Here is a 19,031-nt window from a genome sequence, read left to right as displayed (position 1 = left end):
AAAGAAAGAAAGCCCAGATGCCGCCAGTGCTCTCCTGTCTGTCAGGGAGAAGAGAGGAGGAAATAACACCTAACAAGACTTCCAAAAGCAAAATCCCCAAACCTTCTCTGCAGACCCAGCAGCTGTCCAAGTCAACACAGGAACTGGGTGAAGATGGGGGGTGGAGACGAGGAGGACTCATTCCCAATGAAACCCAGACCACTGTACAGTCTGGGACCCACAGACCAAGCATATGGCTGCATGTCCAGGGATGTGATGAGGTACTTCTGCAAGTCCATCCTTGGTACAAGCAGTCTGTCTAGACAGAAGAGTCAAGTCAGTACTGAGTCTGTTCTTTACCTTTTTGTTATTATTATTATTTGGAGGGTTATTGGTATATACACACATACACACCGCTTCCTTATTTATGTAATCAGAGGAAATCACATCACACAGGGCTGCTTTCCAACTTGGGGCCACGTGGGCCAATTTCAGATGGATAATTAAATATTGAACAAACGCTGGAAACGCCTCAACTGGATCCGGCAGGCTAAAAATAGCCACCCCGACACTCTACACACTCTACACAGCTCCTCAAGCCCCACCTCCCAGCAACTGTCAAGCTGAGAACCTTCACTGGAACAGCAGACGGGAGGGACCAGAACTGACCTGGGAATCAACTCTCTAAAATCCTACTGCACAGAAAACAAACCTTCAGCTCCCAGCAAGCTCTAAATGTTCCTGACCAGGAAAAACTCTCCCTTTCCTGATATTTAACCAAGTGGCCTCGAGAGGAAGGTGCACAGGAAATAGGGCAGCAGCTGCTTTTCTTTTAAAAAATAGTCAAAAGGCTTCATGTCATTTCTAACCAAAATATGCACAAGGTCCAAGGTGGGAGTGTGTTGGCCTTAGGTTACACAGGAAGTCAACCTTACCCCTATTTCCTCCCAAATAGACCCAGCAAGGAGTTCAGCTGCCTCAATTTCCCTATGTGGCCTCATCTTGGGAAAAGCAACAAGCAAAAGCAACACTGAAATAGGATGTATGCAACACTGAAATGGATTCCAGACTGGATCACTCACTAAAGTTTTTTACCTGACTGTAATCAAGTGGCCCTGGTGCTGGTCCTCAGTTTCCTCAGCTGTCAAGGGGAAGAAGATAGAACCCAGAGGTGGGGCTGAGAGAGACCACGAGGACCATTCTGTCACTTTCTCCCATCAACAGCCCAGTAGAGCAGTAACCCCTCCCTGTACTGTCAGGTTTCACTAAATCCCACTGAGCACTCAAGAATTACAGCGGGAGTCGGTCTGTAGCGCAGCAGGTTAAGCGCAGGTGGCGCAAAGTACAAGGACCGGAGTAAGGATCCTGGTTCTAGCCCTGGCTCCCCACTTGCAGGAGAGTTGCTTCACAAGCAGTGAAGCAGGTCTGCAGGTGTCTATCTTTCTCTCCCCCTCTCTACCTTCCCCCTCCTCTCTCCATTTCTCTCTGTCCTATCCAACAATAATAACAACAACAATAAAACAACAAGGGCAACAAAAGGGAATAAATAAAATAAATATTTTAAAAAAAGAAGAATTACAGCTCTACACCTGACCTCCGAGGTCATGAATACACTATGGGTCTATTCTGGTGCTCTCTGAACTGCACCAATCAAAACAAAGCATTGAATCCATAAGCCTGGTTCTTTGATGCTTTGGAATCAGGGGGGCCTGAGTTTGAATCTTGTCTCCTACCACTAGTTGCATCCCCTCTCAGCAAAGAAAAGTGCTGCTAATGACCCCCAGCTCCTGGAAGCATTGAGGAGTAAAGCCAGGACCCGAGGCACATTCAGTTAAATGAAAGGCAGCATCTATTATTTTCCTGCATATTGAAGGGGATAAGGATGGACTGGAACTCCAGCAGAATAACTGGCACCTCCTCTGTCCTGGGCAGTGGACCTCTGGCTATCCGCCTATTTCCAAGGACCTCACAGAGGAGATTCTGAACTCTTAGCTCAGAGGGACTTAGTGGAGACACAGGGTAGAGACAGAAGCCAAAAGCCTTTTTTTTTCTAGGGAGGTAAAGCAAGCAGGATACAGGGTGGGGGGGCAGAGGAAATGGACCAGTCTGGGGGATCCCCGAGTCATCTCAACAAAGCAGAGGATGCCCAGAGATGTCAGTGGGGTCAACCCCCATCCTCTCTCCTGAGTTATGTGGATGGTCAAGATTGTGAGAAATGAAGTTGAGAAAGCAGAGTCCTTAACTGCAGATAAGGCAAAAGGAGCTTGCTTCGACTTACCACAGCTGAACACTAACAACCTCCCTGTGCAAGGTGATGCAGCTCAGGCTCTGGACTCAGGCAGAGCTGGGCTGAATCACTTCTGAGTTAGTTGTGTGATACTGGGCAAGGTTCCCTCTCTTGGGTACACAGCTTCCTCTCACTTATGGAGTGAGGGTAACACCACTGTCTACCTCACAGAGCTGCTGGGAGCACAGAATAGGCGAAGGAGCAATCAGAAGGATGCTTCCCACCAGGCATAGAGAAGGCTCTCCACAAATAGCCCGTTTTCACTTTTTCACACTTCAAGAGAAAAATTGGGCCTCCTAGTCCCTGGAGTATGTGAGGGCAAGGAAGACTGGAGAAGATCCAGAGGAGGGGTTGTGTTACAGTAGGAACAAAGGAAGGAACCAGGCAAAAAGGAGTACACATATAAGTCGAGAGTCCTCATCCAAGTTGAGGGTAGAGTTAGGCCTTGGATTCTTGGGGTAACATTTAAAAACGGGGACAGGGAGGGGGACAGGCAGTGGCGTACCTGCTTGAACACACAGGATGGCAGGGAGCCAAGAAGGTGGTGCATTGCAATGTACCAGGAATTTATGCCTGAGATACTGAGGTCCCTGGTTCAATCCCTCACATCCTCATAAGCCAGAGCTGAACTCTGGTCTCTCATTAAAATAAATAAATCTAAGATCAGAAGGGAAAACTCTAAGCAGAACTTGGACTGGAGTTGGTATGTTGCACCAAAGTAAAAGATTCTGGGGCCAGAGAGTAGGGCACCAAAGTAAAAGCCCTGTGGTGAGGGGGAGGGTGGACATTCAGCTTTCCAGGGCGGTGGGGGTGGTGGGATGGGACACAGTCTTTTGGTGGTGGGAATGGTGTTTATGTACACTCCTATTAAATTGTAGTCATATAAATCACTATTTAATTAATATGAGAGGGGAAAATGGATTGTATGTCTTGAACTTTTTAAAACACAGACTGAGTCTTTTTAATACATAGGCTGAGTCTTTGATATGCTGACTCTCTCAATAGCCTAGACCAGGTAGAACAGAAGCAACCAGTGGCACAGTTATATACAAGATGCTGGGTACTATACAGCAAACCCTAACAAAGGGACTTTTCAAAGTTAACCCAATTACCAAATAATGTGATAACAATAACTATCCATTGTCTTCTTGAACCCTAAGACAGCAGGAACCTCACATTTCCACTATAGAGCCTATATTTCCCCCAGTCCTGGAACCTTAGGGTGGGGCCCACTTTCCTGCATGCTTCTCTCAATTCATATCAAATAATATTGCATCCGCCGATCACAATCTAATCAGCGCAACGAGTGCCACCCCAGCATGCTTCACTTCAGTGTCCAGAGACTTCAAGTGTGGAACAACCCTTCAGCTTCATTACTTGGGTGAGACCTTTCCTTTCATAGTATTTTCTAATTCCATTCCAGGTGGTTCACTTTCTAACAAGCCCCAAAACCTAGATATAGACCAGGTTCCAGGAGATAGAGCATATGTTTACAAGTATCCATAAACTAGGGCAAAATATATACCTGAAAGCAGAAGTACACAACAGTCTGCAGTGAGTAGCCCCCAACACTTCATCTGCACTATTCCAGCCTTCAGGTCCATAATGGTTCAACAATTTGTTTGACTTGGTATGTTAACTCTCTTTTCAGCCACCAGGTTCCAGATGCCATCAGGATGCCAACCAGACTTCCCTGGACTGAAGACCCCACCAATGTGTCCTGGAGCTCCTGCTTCCCCAGAGCCCCCACCCTACTAGGGAAAGAGAGAGGCAGACTGGGAGAATGGATGGACCAGTCAATGCCCATGCTCAGTGGGGAAGCAATTACAAAAGCCAGACTTCCACCTTCTGCAACCCACAGTGACCTTGGGTCCATGCTCCCAGAGGGATAGAGAATGGGAAAGCTATCAGGGGAAAGGATGGGATATAGAGATCTGGTGGTGGGAATTGTGTGGAGTTGTACCCCTCCTATCCTACGGTTTTGTTAATGTCTCCTTTTTTAAATAGATAAATAAATAAATAAATAAAAGATTCTGGGGCCAGGGAGGAGGGTTCAGGTCCTGGAACATGATAGCAGAGAAGGATCTAGTGGGGGTGGTTCTGTTATGTGAAAATGTTATCCATGGACAAACTATTGTATATTACTGTTGACTGTAAACCATTAATCCCCCAATAGGAAATTTTTAAAAAATGAGAAAATAAATAAATCTAAAAACAAGCAAAAATACTGGTCAGCCTAGCAGATGTTACACACCTAGACTGGTAACAATGAAGTATCAAAATCAAACCTCAGCATTGCGTGTACCAGAATAATGCTCTGGTTCTTTCTTTTCTTTCTTTCTTTTTTATTGTTTTTTTTAAATATTTATTTATTTATTCCCTTTTGTTGCCCTTGCTATTTTATTGTTGTAGTCATTATTGATGTCGTTGTTGTTGGATAGAACAGAGAGAAATGGAGAGAGGAGGGGAAGACAGAGAGGGGGAGAGAAAGACAGACACCTGCAGACCTGCTTCACCACTTGTGAAGGAACTCCCTGCAGGTGGGGAGCCAGGGGCTCAAACTGGGATCCTTCAGCTGGTCCTTGCACTTTGCGCCACCTGCGCTTAACATGCTGCGCTACACCCTGACTCCCTATTTTTTATTTTATACATATATAGAAAGATACAGAGAGAGGCACCAGAGAATTGTTCGTCTCTGGCTTATGGTGGTGAGGGGACTGAACACAGAACTTCAGAGCCCCAGGCTTGAACGTGTTTTTATTTTTTTTAATAGAAACAGAGATAAATTGAGAGGGGGAGAGGAGGATATAGAGAAGGAAAGAGACAGAGAGACTGCAGCCCAGACTCACCAATCATGAAACTTTCCTCCTGCATGTGGGGACCAGGAGCTTGAACCTGGACCCTTGCACACTGTAACATGTGTACCCTGGTTCTTTCTCTTTCTCTTCTCTCTATCATCAATAAATAAATAAATCTGGGCTGGAGATGAGTGCCATAAGACACAACCAGCCACTGCCTACCTTTAGTGTTCTTCCCAATTTGTCAACTCCAACCTGCTGCCCCAGGGTCTCCTGGCAAGTTGCCCTGAAGCCGAGGTGCTCAAGGAGAGGTCTGGGCACCCTCCATCCCTGGGGGGCACACAGGGCCTTTCCCATCCACTGCTCCCACTCAGGACGTAGTCATGTCAAACCAGCAGCCTTTCTAACCATGATAACTTCCCTGAGTTCTATACTCAGTTCTGTGAAGGTGTTATCTTTCTGTCTAAGTTTCCCCATCTGAGTCCCCAGGGTTCGAATCTTCAGCTGCCATGTGGTAATCCCTGGGAGGGAACTGTCACCTCCCAGGTACCACTGTGTGAGGCCTTCCTGCCTGGATTCCTGCCAATGTGCTGGACCATTCCAGGGAACTTCCCCCACCTTGCCCCCTAAAACCCTCTCATACAGACCTGTCTAAATATCCTAAGTTGAGCAGGTTGAGCAGCCCCTAAAGCTAAACACACTAAGCATAGGAGAAGGACCTCACAGTAGCTCAGACATAGGGCTGTGCATTGCAAGGGGGAGGGGGATGTAGAGAAACACCTGCTGGCTGCTTGGGTAGGACCTGGTCTAAGGCTCAACCCCAGGAAAAACACTGAAGACACAAAGAAGGAATCCAAATTTCCCTTGAATGTGGCCAGGTCACACCAAGAGATCTGCCAGACTGCATAGTGGCAAGGAGGGGTTAGTCCTGCATGACAGATGGGGACACAGAAGTCCTGCAATGTGCCAAGTCCCACAATCAGGGTGTGGCTGAACTAGGACCAAAGCTCCGGGCTCCAATGAACAACTGCTCTGTAGCCTAAAACCAGCCCCATGTCTGAGACATCACAACCAACCAGCCTACCTACCCCACTGGGAGCCTGGCAGAGCCTGGAGCATAGTAAAGCCCCCCCCCCCAGCATAGTAGTGGAGGCTCCAAACTTAACCCAAAGAAAATGCACATAACCCACCCAACCCCAGCAGCCCTGGGGGGAAAAGATAGGTCAGAGAGAGGGGTAAGTATCCTTTGACCTTGGAGGGCCTAGGTGGCACAGAGTCCTGGCTGGTGACATATTTTTAGAGACAAGACTTTTCAAATCCAAGAGCCTACCAAGCCTTCAGGAAGACTCAAGGTCACTGAGCACAGTGTGAAATGGCCAAGTGACCCTCAACATCCAAAGATTACAGTTTCTAATCTGTGGGATTCTGTGCACCCCACCATGGCAGACTCTCCTTCCATCTTTCAGGTAGGAAAGTGGGGTCCAGAGAAAGGTAGAACCCTGCTTAGTGTCCACAGTATTCAAATGGGGTGGGGGGGGACTGAAGAAGCTCCCCTTCACTGGCTGCTCAGCCAGGGACAAAGTGAGGTTCTCAAGTCTGCAATGAGCCCTTTTTCCATTACTCCAGAGGAGGAGGGGAGTGGAGGTGAGGGAGTTTCTTCAGAGGGAGTAACAACACCTTTCCCAAACTAGCCAGCTGCTGTGGGTCCCCATTACCTACCAATTCTTCCCTGCATTTTCCTTTTTCCTCTGTCTACACACACACACACACACACACACACACACACACACACACGCAATAACGATCAACCACTATCTTTCCTTGAAGAGGATGGGAACCATGGGTTATGGAGCAAAAGCCTGATCTGGTCTAGAATTCTGGGAACCAAGCTCTCATGCATATGGGCAGACTGAGACCTGACCTTAAAAGGAACAGGCTTGAAGCTTGAAAGAGGGATGGGGGCTGGGGAGATTGCACGATTATTTAAAAAAAAAAAAGACTTTCATTCCTGATACTCCAAGGTCCCAGATTCAGTCCCCAGCACCACCACCTTAAGCTAGAGTTGAGCAATGCTCTGGTCTTTGTCCCTGTATCAATCATTAAAATAAAATGATTTTTAAAAGGAAGAGAAGGCATGGGTGGCTCTGGTGGCCATCAAGGCCCTAGGGGGACTAGTGGAAGGAGGTCAGCGTCTGCTCTAGTAGTCTCCCACCCAGCTGTGGGAGGGCGCTGTCTAGTCCCCACTTTTCACCCTCTTCCATGATGCCCAATCTTCAAGGGGAAGGAGGACCTTTATTAGGCCCAAATTGCTCCCTACTGTTCCCCACTCCCTTCCCTTACCCCAGGATGCACTCTATCCACAACATGCTTGATAGTCTGTTTCTTCTTCCCAGGCCAAGGACAATAGTCTGAGTCCCCAGCAGCAGCGAGGGAATTCCTTCCTATCCCCCACAACCCATGCTGTCACTGTCCTCATTCACCAGACTACACAAAGCTGCCAGGCTGAGACAGCCAATGCACGAAGGCATCACTTTGTGCAAATCTGGGACTTGAATCCAGATCTGACTCAAGCACTCCCTCTGTCAAGGGAACTCCTGTTCAACCTGTGAGGTATGCTCCAAAGGTCAAGTCCTCTGTAAAGCCACCCCTGGCTTCCTCCAGAAGGAACTTCTGTGTGATGAGTTTTCTCCCCACTCTGTTGGCCATGAGCTTCCCTCTTCCCCAACACCTCAAGACCAGGACACAAAGCAAGGACCCCTGAGCATGTGGTGCCTGTGAGCTGGTGCTCTGGCGATGATGGCCAGACACATTGATTTTCTGCTGCCTGGTCAGCTGAGCAGAAGGGGAATGTTCACCCTTTCTGTGCCTCTGCAGACAGGGAGGGAAAGAGGTGTAGCAGAATGGAGGCATAGGTCAGGAAGGACACTGTGTGCTGGGGGAGACAGCATGTCAGGAGAAGGCCCCAGGGTGGCAAGTGCATCACCCCTGTTGACTGCCTAGTGGTGTCCACTGTGTGGATGGCTTTAACCAATCTGTTCTGTTGGTGCCTAGTTGAGCCAAGTGTGCCCCAGGGTGAGTAAAACTAATACACAGACAAGTATCTCAAGGGGTCTGCTAAGATCTAGAAGTCCCTCCCTTTCAAAGGTGAGAAGAGAATGTAGACTAGGCCCCTCATGCTTCCACACATGTGACAGCTTCCATTTGTCACAGCACACACCCATCTCCCCAACATGACTGCCATGACCACTGAGCCCCATCTGACAGCTGAGGAAACTGAGACACACACACACACACAAAGACAAGTCAGGAGTTGCTAAGTGGTTGTGAACCAGGTTGAGTGTGCAAGCTTCATGAGTGATAAAACTGCTGCCGGTGTCTTTCTCTTTCCCTCTATCTCCCCTCTCTCTCTCAAGTCTTCTCTGTCTGATCAAATAAAATAAACAAAGATTTAAAAGACAAGTCATTTACTCAAAGCCACAGTGCTTGAACCCAGATCTCTGACATCCCAGGTACAGTTGGGAGGGAGTGACACCTCTTCAAGGACTCAAAAGGGTTGAGGTCTGACTACCAAAACACAACTAAGCCTCCCCACTTCCCTGTCTCAGAATGAACCCTTCCATACCACGGGTAACTCACTCCTCCAGGAACTCACCACTTCCTGAGGAAGCCTTGTCATTGTTGCCCTGTTCTGACTGTGGGAAAAAATCTTTCCCTTTCTGGGAGAAGACACATGGATTTTTGCAGGCGACCTACCGCACTGGCCCTGTGCTGCTGAGAAATCAGGATCCAGGTCACATGTTCAGTGCCCAGGGGTGGGCTCCCCAATCTTGCCTCCCAGATTCTAAGATCAATCTGTTCAATCTCCAGTCCAAGTGGTTATCGGACCGGACCAGCCGTTGTGTTTCCTGAGGCTACCAGTGATAAATATGCAGTCCTGCGTGTTTGTGGGAAGGGAGCCTACACATCTATCTCCATTCTCCTTTTTCACTGGTGTCTCCCTGGTGAGCCCCAGCCTGGGCCTGGAATTCTGAACTCCCAGGGCTCCTCCCAAGGCCTCTTCCCTACCTTCTCCTCCTCTGAGAGAGAGAGATCGAGATGAGAGAGAGAGTGAGAGAGAGAGAGAAAGTAGCTGCGTCTTACCCACCCAGACTGGGAAGGAAATGCCTGCCTCCACCGGAGAAGGGCAGCCCCCTGCCTCACACCATTTCCAGCAGAGGATCCGGTTACGGGAAAAAGAAAAAGCAGCTCGCACCTCCCCCTCCCTCCCAGCCAGGCCTCCAACGGTTGAGACACAACTCTTCCCAAAGAAGGTGGTGCCCACCTGCCCACCAGGAACTCCTGGACAGAATTCTACAAGGCTTGGGTTCTCTTGAGACAAGGACCCCTGAGACCAGACGACACCTGAAGTCCTCTACCTCTCTCACTACTCAAGAGGCGGGGAAACCTGGGTGATGGGAAGGGATGCGGTGCGGGAGCCAGAGTCCTGGGCCGCAAGAATAAGGCCGCCAATGCCAGGTTCCACCTGGGATTACTTCATTGGCTGGCTACTACGCATTACCACAGGTAATGAGGGATTTGACCGAGAACCCCGATTTGCAACCTCTCCCCGCATAGCAGAAGACATTAGGTGCAGATAGGAGGGGAGCGGTCTCAAGTTTCCCCCAGGAGGGTGTTGTATGAGAAGCTGAGGTGGTCACGATAAAAGGTCGACCAAAAGGGACGGTGCGCAGCGAGGGGGTCCAGGGCAGACAGGAGGAGGATGCAGGGTCCCTGGCCTCCCGGGGCATCAGGTGTCAAAGTGGCAGGAGGAAGGGCCTGGGGGTCCGGAGTCAAGGGTCAGGGGTCAGGATGGAGCCTACCCCTGGCGGGCCGGGTTCGGCTGCGGGAGCGGCTTCTCTGTCTCTGCAGCCGGGGCCGCCTCAACAGCCGATAGTAGTACGAAGGCCTCCCAGTGCTCTTCCTGGCGCTGCCGCCCGCAGACATGCTGCCGCCCGCCGGGCACCGGGCCGGGCCTGGGAGAGCTCACACGGGTCCCATCGCCCGCTCCGGCCGGCCCGGCGGGCGCCCTGCGATCTCCAGTGCTACGCGCACCGCCGCCGCTGAGCCCGGCTGCCCCACAAAGTCACGCAAACTCCGCCCCAGCCCCCGCCCTCCCCGAGCAGCCGGCCCCTCGGCAGGGGCCCGGGACCTGAAGGCCGGGCTGGCACCGGCCCGGGAAGTCAGTGCGGGGGAAATCCCGGCCTGGAATCCCAGGAGCCAGGGCGGCCCGGAGCCCCTGTGCCCCCCTTCCCCACAACTCCCCCCCTCCGGCAGACCCCTAGGAGGTCTTCCCCCACCGCAGACCCCACGAAGTTCAACCGGGGATCATGGGGCGACCCAGCTCCTGGAGGGTGTAGACGGTGCACACTTGCGTGTGCGTGCTCCTGAACACCAGACGGGGCGCACGCAAGGTTGCCGGGCTGGATCACATTCGATCAAGGTCCAAAGTAAGCTCGGCGGACAGAGCGCTGACGCCTGGCACTCGAAAGGCCAAAACGACTTTCCTTCCAGGAGGGACACACATCTAGTCTTCATATTTTTAAAAAATATTTTATTTTATTCTATTTTATTTTATTTTATGAGAGATCTATAGATAAATATACAAAGAGACCAGAGCACTACTCAGCTCTGGTTTATGGTGGTGCTGGGGATTGAACCTGGGACCTCAGAGCCTAAGGCAAGAAACCTTTTACATAACCATTGTTATTTTCCCAGCCCTAATGTTTATATTTTTTAATGCCCCATTTGAGACACTGATTTTTTTCCCTAAAGTTAAAATTGTGGCATATTTCAGGCACAAAGCAGAGATAACTTAATAAATGCCAAATCAGAACGCTTTGCCCCTTTGATCAAGACCCTCCCCCAAGTAAAACACAGCAGATGTTTCCTTTCCCTGGGCTTTTATACAGCAGCTCTGCGGATCAATCTCTACCTTCCTACAGGGACACTAATGAGAGGAAGGCAGGCTACCAACTCTCTACTGCTGAAATTCGCCCAAGTCAGTCCCTAACCCAAGAACCATCCATGATACCCAAGTGTTCAAAAGCAACAAAAATTTCAGACAATCTCCTTTGGTATTTTTAACTCTAATGACTAAGTACCAACCACAATAGCCCTTGGCCTCCTCTCCACCACTATCAAAGTACTTTGGCTAAAGTCTATCCTTCTAGGATCACCACCTCTAGATGTCTCTGACCATCTAAGAGAGGGGGTTAAAGAGTGGGAGCATAACTCTTTCTGTGTCTCTGTCTCTGTTTCTCTCTCACCTCACTCACCCAGCAGTATTTATCTTTTTTATTCAGACAACCTAAGCCTCATGCCCTCGAGTACAGAATGGAAACTGATGACCTAGCAGGGAGGTCCGACTGGCCTCAGATACTCGAAAAGTGGCGGACACACAAGGGGTTTCCCCCAGCTCAGCCTTGGGGACGGACTGGTACATTGCGCGGGTGCTTGTGGCTGTCCCCTACAGCGGAAAATGGGAGACCCTGGGCGAGGGGGCGGCATCGACTGAACTGAAATCCAGGCCAGGTTTTACACCTCACAAGGGGAGCCCCCTCCCAGGTTCCCCTAAGCAGGGGGTGGGCCCCCAAGTCGGCTGGAGCCTGGAACACAGCTGGAAGCCAGGCGCGAGGGGGAGGGGAGGAAGGGAAGGAGAGGTGTAACTAGGGCTGGCCCAGTCTGGGTTATCCCAAGCTGTCCATTACCTGCCCTTCTCCCCAGAGCACTGGCCCGTTCGTCATGCAAGAGGACGGCAAAGCCCAGGCCCTGAAAGGACCTGTTAGCCTCCGTCGGGTCACACTTTTCTCTAGCTGGAGATCTTCTAGCAAAACGCAGGAGTCCCGCACAGAGCCTCAATGAGCACCGCAGACCATAGGGGACCTTCCTAGAATGCCTGTACATCTCGAAGCCACCAGAACCCAACTCTGAGCCTGCTCACTGGAGCAGAGCGCTTTCAGTCACCTCCCCATACCTTGGCACAAACCAAGCCCACCATCTTGGGGGAGGGGTAATTCCCAGAAGTCCAGATTGGTGGGGAGGGCGTAGAGTCCTGTGCCCAGGGCAGTGGCTGGGATAAGTGGTCTCCCCACCCCATTCTCGCCCCCATCTGGTCACTAGCGAAGTGAGGGGCAAGTGTCTAGAAGGAGAGAAGAAACACATTTGGGCTATTCAGTGCCTCAATTTCCCCATCCACAAGAAGCTACAGTGCTCCCCAACCTGTCTGCCTTGTGGAAAAAGGAAGGCCAGCCAATGAGCATCCCTGGCTGCTATAAGATGGGTATTGCCAGGCACCCAAGCTGAACAGCCCCCAGGCCTCTGGTGGGCATCAAATCTATACCAGCTAGGGTACTGAATAGGAAGGGCCCAAAGCAGGAGCTAGGCAAGAAGCAGCCAGGACTCTCTGCCCCTCCTCTGGGCCCCAGACCCTTAAGGCGGGTAGACAGACAAAGACTCTCCCCACCAGCCCCAGTCCCAGCATCTGGAATCAATCCCACTGCTGAGCGAGCCACCCACTCCGACCTCCCGCAGTCCCTGTCGGCTCCTCCCTTTAAACAGGAGCAGCCACCCTTCCAGAGACTGTTCAGACTGGAGGAGGGGTGCCCCCACGTGCCCTCCACAGAGGAGCACTAGGTGATTACCTACAGTATCAGCTCCCCAGCCCTCACCCAGCCTCTGGTCTGTGGGCCTAGGGGCCCATGGAACTGGATGCCCCATCTGTGATCTTGCTCACCTGCCTCCCTCTTGTCTCCAGAGGGGCTCCTAAACCCCTCCAGAGGGGCCTGACCCCTCCACCACTCCCTCTATATGCTCTTAAAAGTCTCCAAAGTGAGCTCTCACTGTACCCCAAAGGCCCAAGCTGGGTCACCAAGCAGCCAACTCCTTCGCACCCCCAGCCTTCTCCAGCCACCCAGATTTACCTGCCTGCTAGGTCCCCAGCTTTTTCCCTCCTCAGGGAATAAATAGCCCTGTTGGTGGCTGGACCAACCCACACCATCAAGCTCCTCCACACCCACCTGGGGAATTCCTCAACCCTCAGGATCCCATAGAGAGACAACCCTGTCCCAGCCACACCCAGCAGCAGGATAGAATTAGGATGTCACTGGAAAAGACCTGGGAGGGATGGACCCAAAGAATTCCCCTCTGGGCAAGGAACCGGCAGTATTGGAGTGTCCAGAGGAGAAATCTACCCTGTGGGGAGAAGGAGGCAGTGGGTGGCGCGGGTTGGTGGGTCGGGTAAACTGTAGGTCATGTAGGTCAGGCCAGCCAGGGACACTAGCTTCAGGAAGTGTCTGTGGGGTTGGCAGTTGTTGGGGGACAGTCAGTCCAAAACAAAACAACCTCCCATCTTTCAGGGGGTGGGTGGTTAGATTAAAAGTCAGTGAGAAAGCAGTAAAAAAAAAAAAAAAGCCTATTTTCAGAGGTACCTTTGAAATTGCCATAAAGGAGACTTGCCCCTCTGGTGTGAGGACACATCCCTTGTTTTTGCAGCTGAGCACATAAAAGAAGATATACTGGGAGACCATTCCTTTTGGATGAAAACAAAAAACAGTTATCTAACACTGGATTCCATTCTGTATGGAGAAAAGCTCCCTACCTGGTGGGAACCACAAAGGGACAAGATTTTCTGCAGGCAGAGGAGTTAAGTTTGGCCTTGAACATCCACGGGGCAATGAAGTTTGGATTTTGTGCCCATAATGGCAGCTGAACTGTATTTGGCAATTCTTGTGTGCCAGATCCTCTTCCCAGCATTCTACAACCAGGGTCTGACTAATCTCAAGAATCCTAGGAGGCAGATGAAAGTTGCCACTTTTTGATAGAGATAATTTGAAGCACAGAGAAGGTGAGTACATTCCCTAAGATCACACAGTCTGGAAAGAGTGGGGGTGAGGTTGAGTGGAACTTGATGCAGAAACAGAGGAATGAGGAAATAGAAATTTCCATAAGAGCCAGCTGTTGGGATTGGCAGCAAGGAGGGCCAAGAGTTCTGATGGGGGAAGTCCTGGAACCCCATCAGGTCCTACACAATGGGTGTCTGGAGCTCTCAGGCTTGTGGGGTTTCCTGCTGGGACAAATAAAGGCCCTGGTGACTGTGGTGACCAGGGAAGCCCCCAGCCAGTCACTGCTGAACATATCTGCTTCCAGTACCAGTTCAACCTTTGAGTTCAGCAGGGGTGTGTGGGTGGGGGTGCTATGGGGAACAAAGTTATAGTCATCAGCCTCTGCCCCAGGAAGGGACCTGGGTGAGTTGGGGATGGGGGCAGATGATGACAGCTTCCTGCATTCACTGTTCATCAGGGATTGAGGCTGGAACAGAAGGAGGACCTTCATTCAAGAGATGGGGGGAGGAAGGTTGGATCGGTGCTCACTCAGAAAAAGGTACAGAGAAACATTAATTCCACAATAATTTTTTTAAAAGAAGGTACAGAGAAGATAGCAGGGTCAAACTCAAGCCCCCTAGATGTAGCCAAGCACCCACACATTCCACCCCACCCAACCCCCACCTAAAGTCACTAGAAAGTATAGTGGCATACTTTACAGAAAAAAGTAGTCAGGTCACGAGGACTCGTAACTTGGATGACTCTGCCCCTTTTGTCACAGGTGGAACTAGGGACTGGCAAAATGTAGACATTCAGAGAGAAAGAGAGAGAGAGAGTTGGAGCTGGGAGATAGCTCACCTGGTAGGGTGCATGACTTGTTATGCAGGTAGCCCTGGTTCCAAACCCTGGGATTACAAGGGAACACCATGGGGGGAGTTCTGTGGATGGCAGGGCAGTGCTATGGTGTTTCTCCTCTCTTGTCTCTCCCTTTCTCTCAAAAGAATAAAAAAAAAGAAAGAAACTGGAAGGGGGGCTCTTCAGCAGTAATGCGCAGGTGCAAGGCACTGGGTTCAGTCCATGGCGCCACATAGAAAAATAAACCAAACAAACACACCCAGAGCCTCAGGGAAGGAGTGTGTGTGTGTGTGTGTGTGTGTGTGTGTGTGTGTGTGTGTGTTGTAAGGCCAGTCACCCAAAGCCAGGCTGAAGGTAAGCCCAGAGAGAGGCTGGGCTCTGACAGTGGCAGAGGCCAGCAGGCAGGGTCACTGGGTTTCTTGGTGTGTCTTGTGTGTCTCAAAGGAAGCCTCTTGGCATCTCTGAGCCTCAGAATGACACTTGGGAAACAGAGATGACATACTTCACCCAGTCCATGCCTATAACATTCCATCAAATTCTAGAAATTTCCCCCAGTTCCAAACCCCCCCCCCCAACCTACATGCTCCTCCTTGCCCTCCAGAAGCCAGGAAAGGAGAACTTGTCTCTTCTGTGGGATTCAGCAGCTGGTTGTGAAATCCTGCTGGAGCCAGAGGGAGGCCTTCAGAGCAGGTGGTTTCAGTGCTAAAGGACACTAGCCCTGAACACACATCATCATCCCCCATGGCACAGGGATTGCTGCACCCCCAGCACAGAGCAAGGAGCAATCTACTGGGAAGGGTGGCATCTTCTGGTAGACAGGTCACAAGGAAGGAAGTGACTACAGCACAAGGTCACACACAATGACTTAGAGATTCCCACCACCACCACCCAGTCAGTCCTCCCAGAATGCCCAGAGCACTCTTTTGACTGAGGGAGGGAGGCTAGCCACCAATGTCCAGACCCCGCATCCTCCTGTCTTCCTCTAGACTTTTCAGCCCAGATGGCTCTGCCTGGAGCCACTCTCTCCCAGCTTCCTCCCAGCCCTGACCCAGAAACAACAGGCTCTAGGTGGGCCACACCTCCTCCCCCTGCTGGCCCAGGAACAAGGTCTCAGGCTTCTTCCTTCCTTTCCAGTTGATGAGCCCAGGCAGATCCATACCCACTGCGTGACTGGAGGGGGTGGCATATGGTCCCAGTGGGAGATCAAAGAGCCCCCTCCCCTTTCAGGCAGAGTCATCTGTGAACCTTTTCAGGGCTGGTGCTGGCCTTGGGTCCTGGGGGAGGAGCCTCACTCAGTCCCTGCAGGTCCCATAAGGACAGAGGAGCTGCCCAATAGCCAACAACTAGGCAAAAGAGCAGGGGATTTAGAGTAAGGAACCAGTACTTCTTGTCTGTGTGACCCCAGATCAGTGCATCCTCCTCTCTGTGTTTCTTTTTTCTCAACTATGGAATAGTCATAACAATGCTTTGTAAGGTTGTAGATAGTCAACAGCATAGTGAATCACAACCCTCTGTATAAACTTAACCCTCTGAGCCTTTCTTTCTTTCTTTCTTTTTTTTTTTTTTTAAACCAAAGCACTGCTCAGTTCTGGTTTATAATGGTGCTAGAGATTGAACCTGAGACTTTGGAGCCTTGGGCATGAAAGTCTTTTTGCAATACCATTATGCTGTTTTCCTAGTCCTCTTCCAAGCCAGTTTTAATTTATTTTATTATTTTAAAATATTTATTTATTTCCTTTTGTTGCCCTTGTTGTTTTATTGTTGTAGTTGTTATTGCTGTTGTTATTGATGTCATCGTTGTTGGATAGGACAGAGAGAAATGGAGAGAGAAGGGGAAGACAGAGAGGGGCAGAGAAAGATAGGCACTTGCAGACCTGCTGCACCACTTGTGAAGTGATGCCCCTGCAGGTGGGGAGCCAGGGGCTTGAACCGGGATCCTTACTCAGGTCCTTGCACTTTGCACCATGTGAGCTTAACCCACTGCACTACCGCCCAACACCAGTTTTAATTTATTTTTATTAATTTTTGTTGCCACCAGGGTTATATCTGGAGCTTGGTGCCTGCATAGCAAATCCACTACTCCCGCTAGCCATTTCTTCCTCTTCCTCTTCTTCTTTGATAGGGCAGAGAGAGTTTGAAGAGGTGGAGATAGAGATGGAGAGAGGCAGTGAGACACTGCAGTTCTTGCTTCATAGCTCGTGAAGCTTCCACCTGCCAGTGCGAAGTGGGGGCTCACCCCTGCATCCTTGTGCATGGTAATGTGTACACTTAGCCAGGTGCATAACCATTCGGCCCCCTAGGCCATTTTTTAAAATATTTATTTATTTATTTTTATGTGATTTTTAAAGTTTCTTTATTGGGGGGTTAATGGTTTACAGTCGACAGTAAAATACAGTAGTTTGTACATGCATAACATTTCCCAGTTTTCCACATAACAATATAACCCCCACTAGGTCCTCCTCTGCCATCATGTTCCAGGACCTGAACCCTCATCAGCACCAGCACCACCCCAGAGTCTTTTACTTTGGTGCAATGATTTGTCTATTTACTAATGAAAGAGGTGAGGAAGGAGAGAGAGAAGCAGAACATCACTCTGGTACATGCATTTCTAGGGATCAAATACAGGGCCTCATCCACTGAACCACCACCTGGGTCAATTCAGAGCCATTTCTCTTCTCACTAGTTTATGAACTCCTTGAGATCAGGACAGCCTAGAACTGGTCGGCGTAGCACCAACCCAGACCACACTACAAGTAAGACTGGAAGAGAAACTGGTGACATATGCAGAAAGTGTCTAAACCCAGTTAATCCAGAGGTGGCGGTGAGCTTTTAGAGGAGGGAGCAGGCATGGAAGACTGCCTGAAGGAAGAATCACTTGCACTGAGCTAGAAGACTGAACAAAAGTTAATTGGGTAGAGAGCAAAAGAGTCTGTATTCTTAGAAGAGGAAATACTGTAAGCAAAAGGCCCAGAGGGGACAAGTGCAGAGCTTGAGAGAGGGGAGTGGGGAGCCAGATGTATGGGATGTGTGCAGGTGACATTGATAAAATATAAAGGGGGGAATGCATCCACAGAAGTGAGACTAGGGCAACCCCTTTAGAGATGTGGAGGAAGGGACCCTGACTAGGGAGACAGAGGATTAGGGCTCCTCCCTATTGCTGTATGGCTGTGTGACTGAATAAAGAACAACCCTCTCTGTTACTGACAGAAAGAAAGCAGAGGCTATGGGGCCAGGCAATGCACACTCAGTCGAGCATATATGTTGCCTTGCTTAAGGACCCAGGTTTGAGCCCCCCACTCCTCACCTGCAGGGAGGCTGCTTCACAATGAAGCAGGTCTGCGGGTGTCTCTTTCCTTCTCTCCCTCTTTATCTCTGCCTTTCCTCTCAATTTCTTTCTGTCCTGTCAAACAAAATAGAAAGGAAAAGAAATGAAAGAAAAAAGAAAGAGAAAGGAAGGAAGGAAAGATAGAATGCAAGCATGCCAGCAAACAAGGACTGACTCAACAAGCAGGCCAGTAGATGTGAGACTAATTTAGAGGTCCACTGGGAATGTTCAGAAAAAAGATTTCTCTTGGGGCTGAGCGGTAGTGCAGTGGGTTAAGCGCACATGGTGCAAAGCACAAGGACTGGAGTAAGGATCCTTGTTCAAGCCCCCAACTCCCCACCTGCAGGGGGGTCAATTTACAAGTGGTAAAGCAGGTCTACAGGTGTCTATCTTTCTCTCCCCCTTTCTGTCTTCCCTTCCTCTCTTGATTTCTTTCTGTCCTATCCAACTACGACAGCAATAACAACAATGATAATAATAACAACAACGATAAACAACAAGGGCAACAAAAGGGAAATAATAGCCTCCAGGAGCAGTGGATTCCTAGTGTAGGCACTGGTCCCCAGTGATAACCCTAGAGGCAAAAAAAAAAAAAAAAATTCTCTTAGCACACTAGAATTCAAATCTTGTTAGGTGGAGTGCTGAGAAAGTCAAATTCTATTATTATTATTAATTATTATTATTATTATTATTATTAAATAGGGACAGAGAGATGGGAGAGAGAGACCTGCAGCCCTGCTTCCCCACTGATGAGGCTTTCCCCCTGTGGGTGGGAACCAGAGGCTTGAACCTAGGTCCTTGTGCACTGTAATATTGCACTTAACCAGGTGCGCCACCGCCTGGCCCCTGAAAGTCAAAGTCTTCAAAGCACTTTCTAGCAGCTAAGCTGATTCTAGACTTGGGTATTTCTTCAGCCCATCAATATGCCC

The 19,031-nt window shown here is 49.9% G+C and overlaps 1 protein-coding gene across 10 annotated transcripts in view; it reads right to left on the bottom strand.

Annotated features, from left to right (window-relative positions):
- The window catches only part of DAB2IP (DAB2 interacting protein), a 232,553-nt gene that overhangs the window by 129,809 nt on the left and 83,713 nt on the right, over window positions 1-19,031 (bottom strand). Inside the window, exon 1 of one of the 10 annotated variants that reach the window (XM_060200090.1) lies at window positions 18,082-18,177. The exons of 8 other annotated variants lie outside the window; for them this stretch is intronic. Coding sequence is in view for 1 of the 2 variants with exons in the window: in XM_060200085.1 (XP_060056068.1) it covers window positions 9,924-10,047 (124 nt within the window). In the remaining variant the exon portion in view is untranslated. Of the gene's footprint in view, window positions 1-9,923; window positions 10,181-18,081; window positions 18,178-19,031 lie in introns of those variants that run through there. One more of the 10 variants, XM_060200085.1, reaches the window with a different exon arrangement.

The sequence above is a fragment of the Erinaceus europaeus genome, chromosome 10 (genome assembly GCF_950295315.1).
Source record: "Erinaceus europaeus chromosome 10, mEriEur2.1, whole genome shotgun sequence".
Lineage (NCBI taxonomy): Eukaryota > Metazoa > Chordata > Mammalia > Eulipotyphla > Erinaceidae > Erinaceus > Erinaceus europaeus.
The sequence above is the reverse complement of the archived record's forward strand: the minus strand, read 5'-3'. Positions and strand labels throughout refer to the sequence as shown.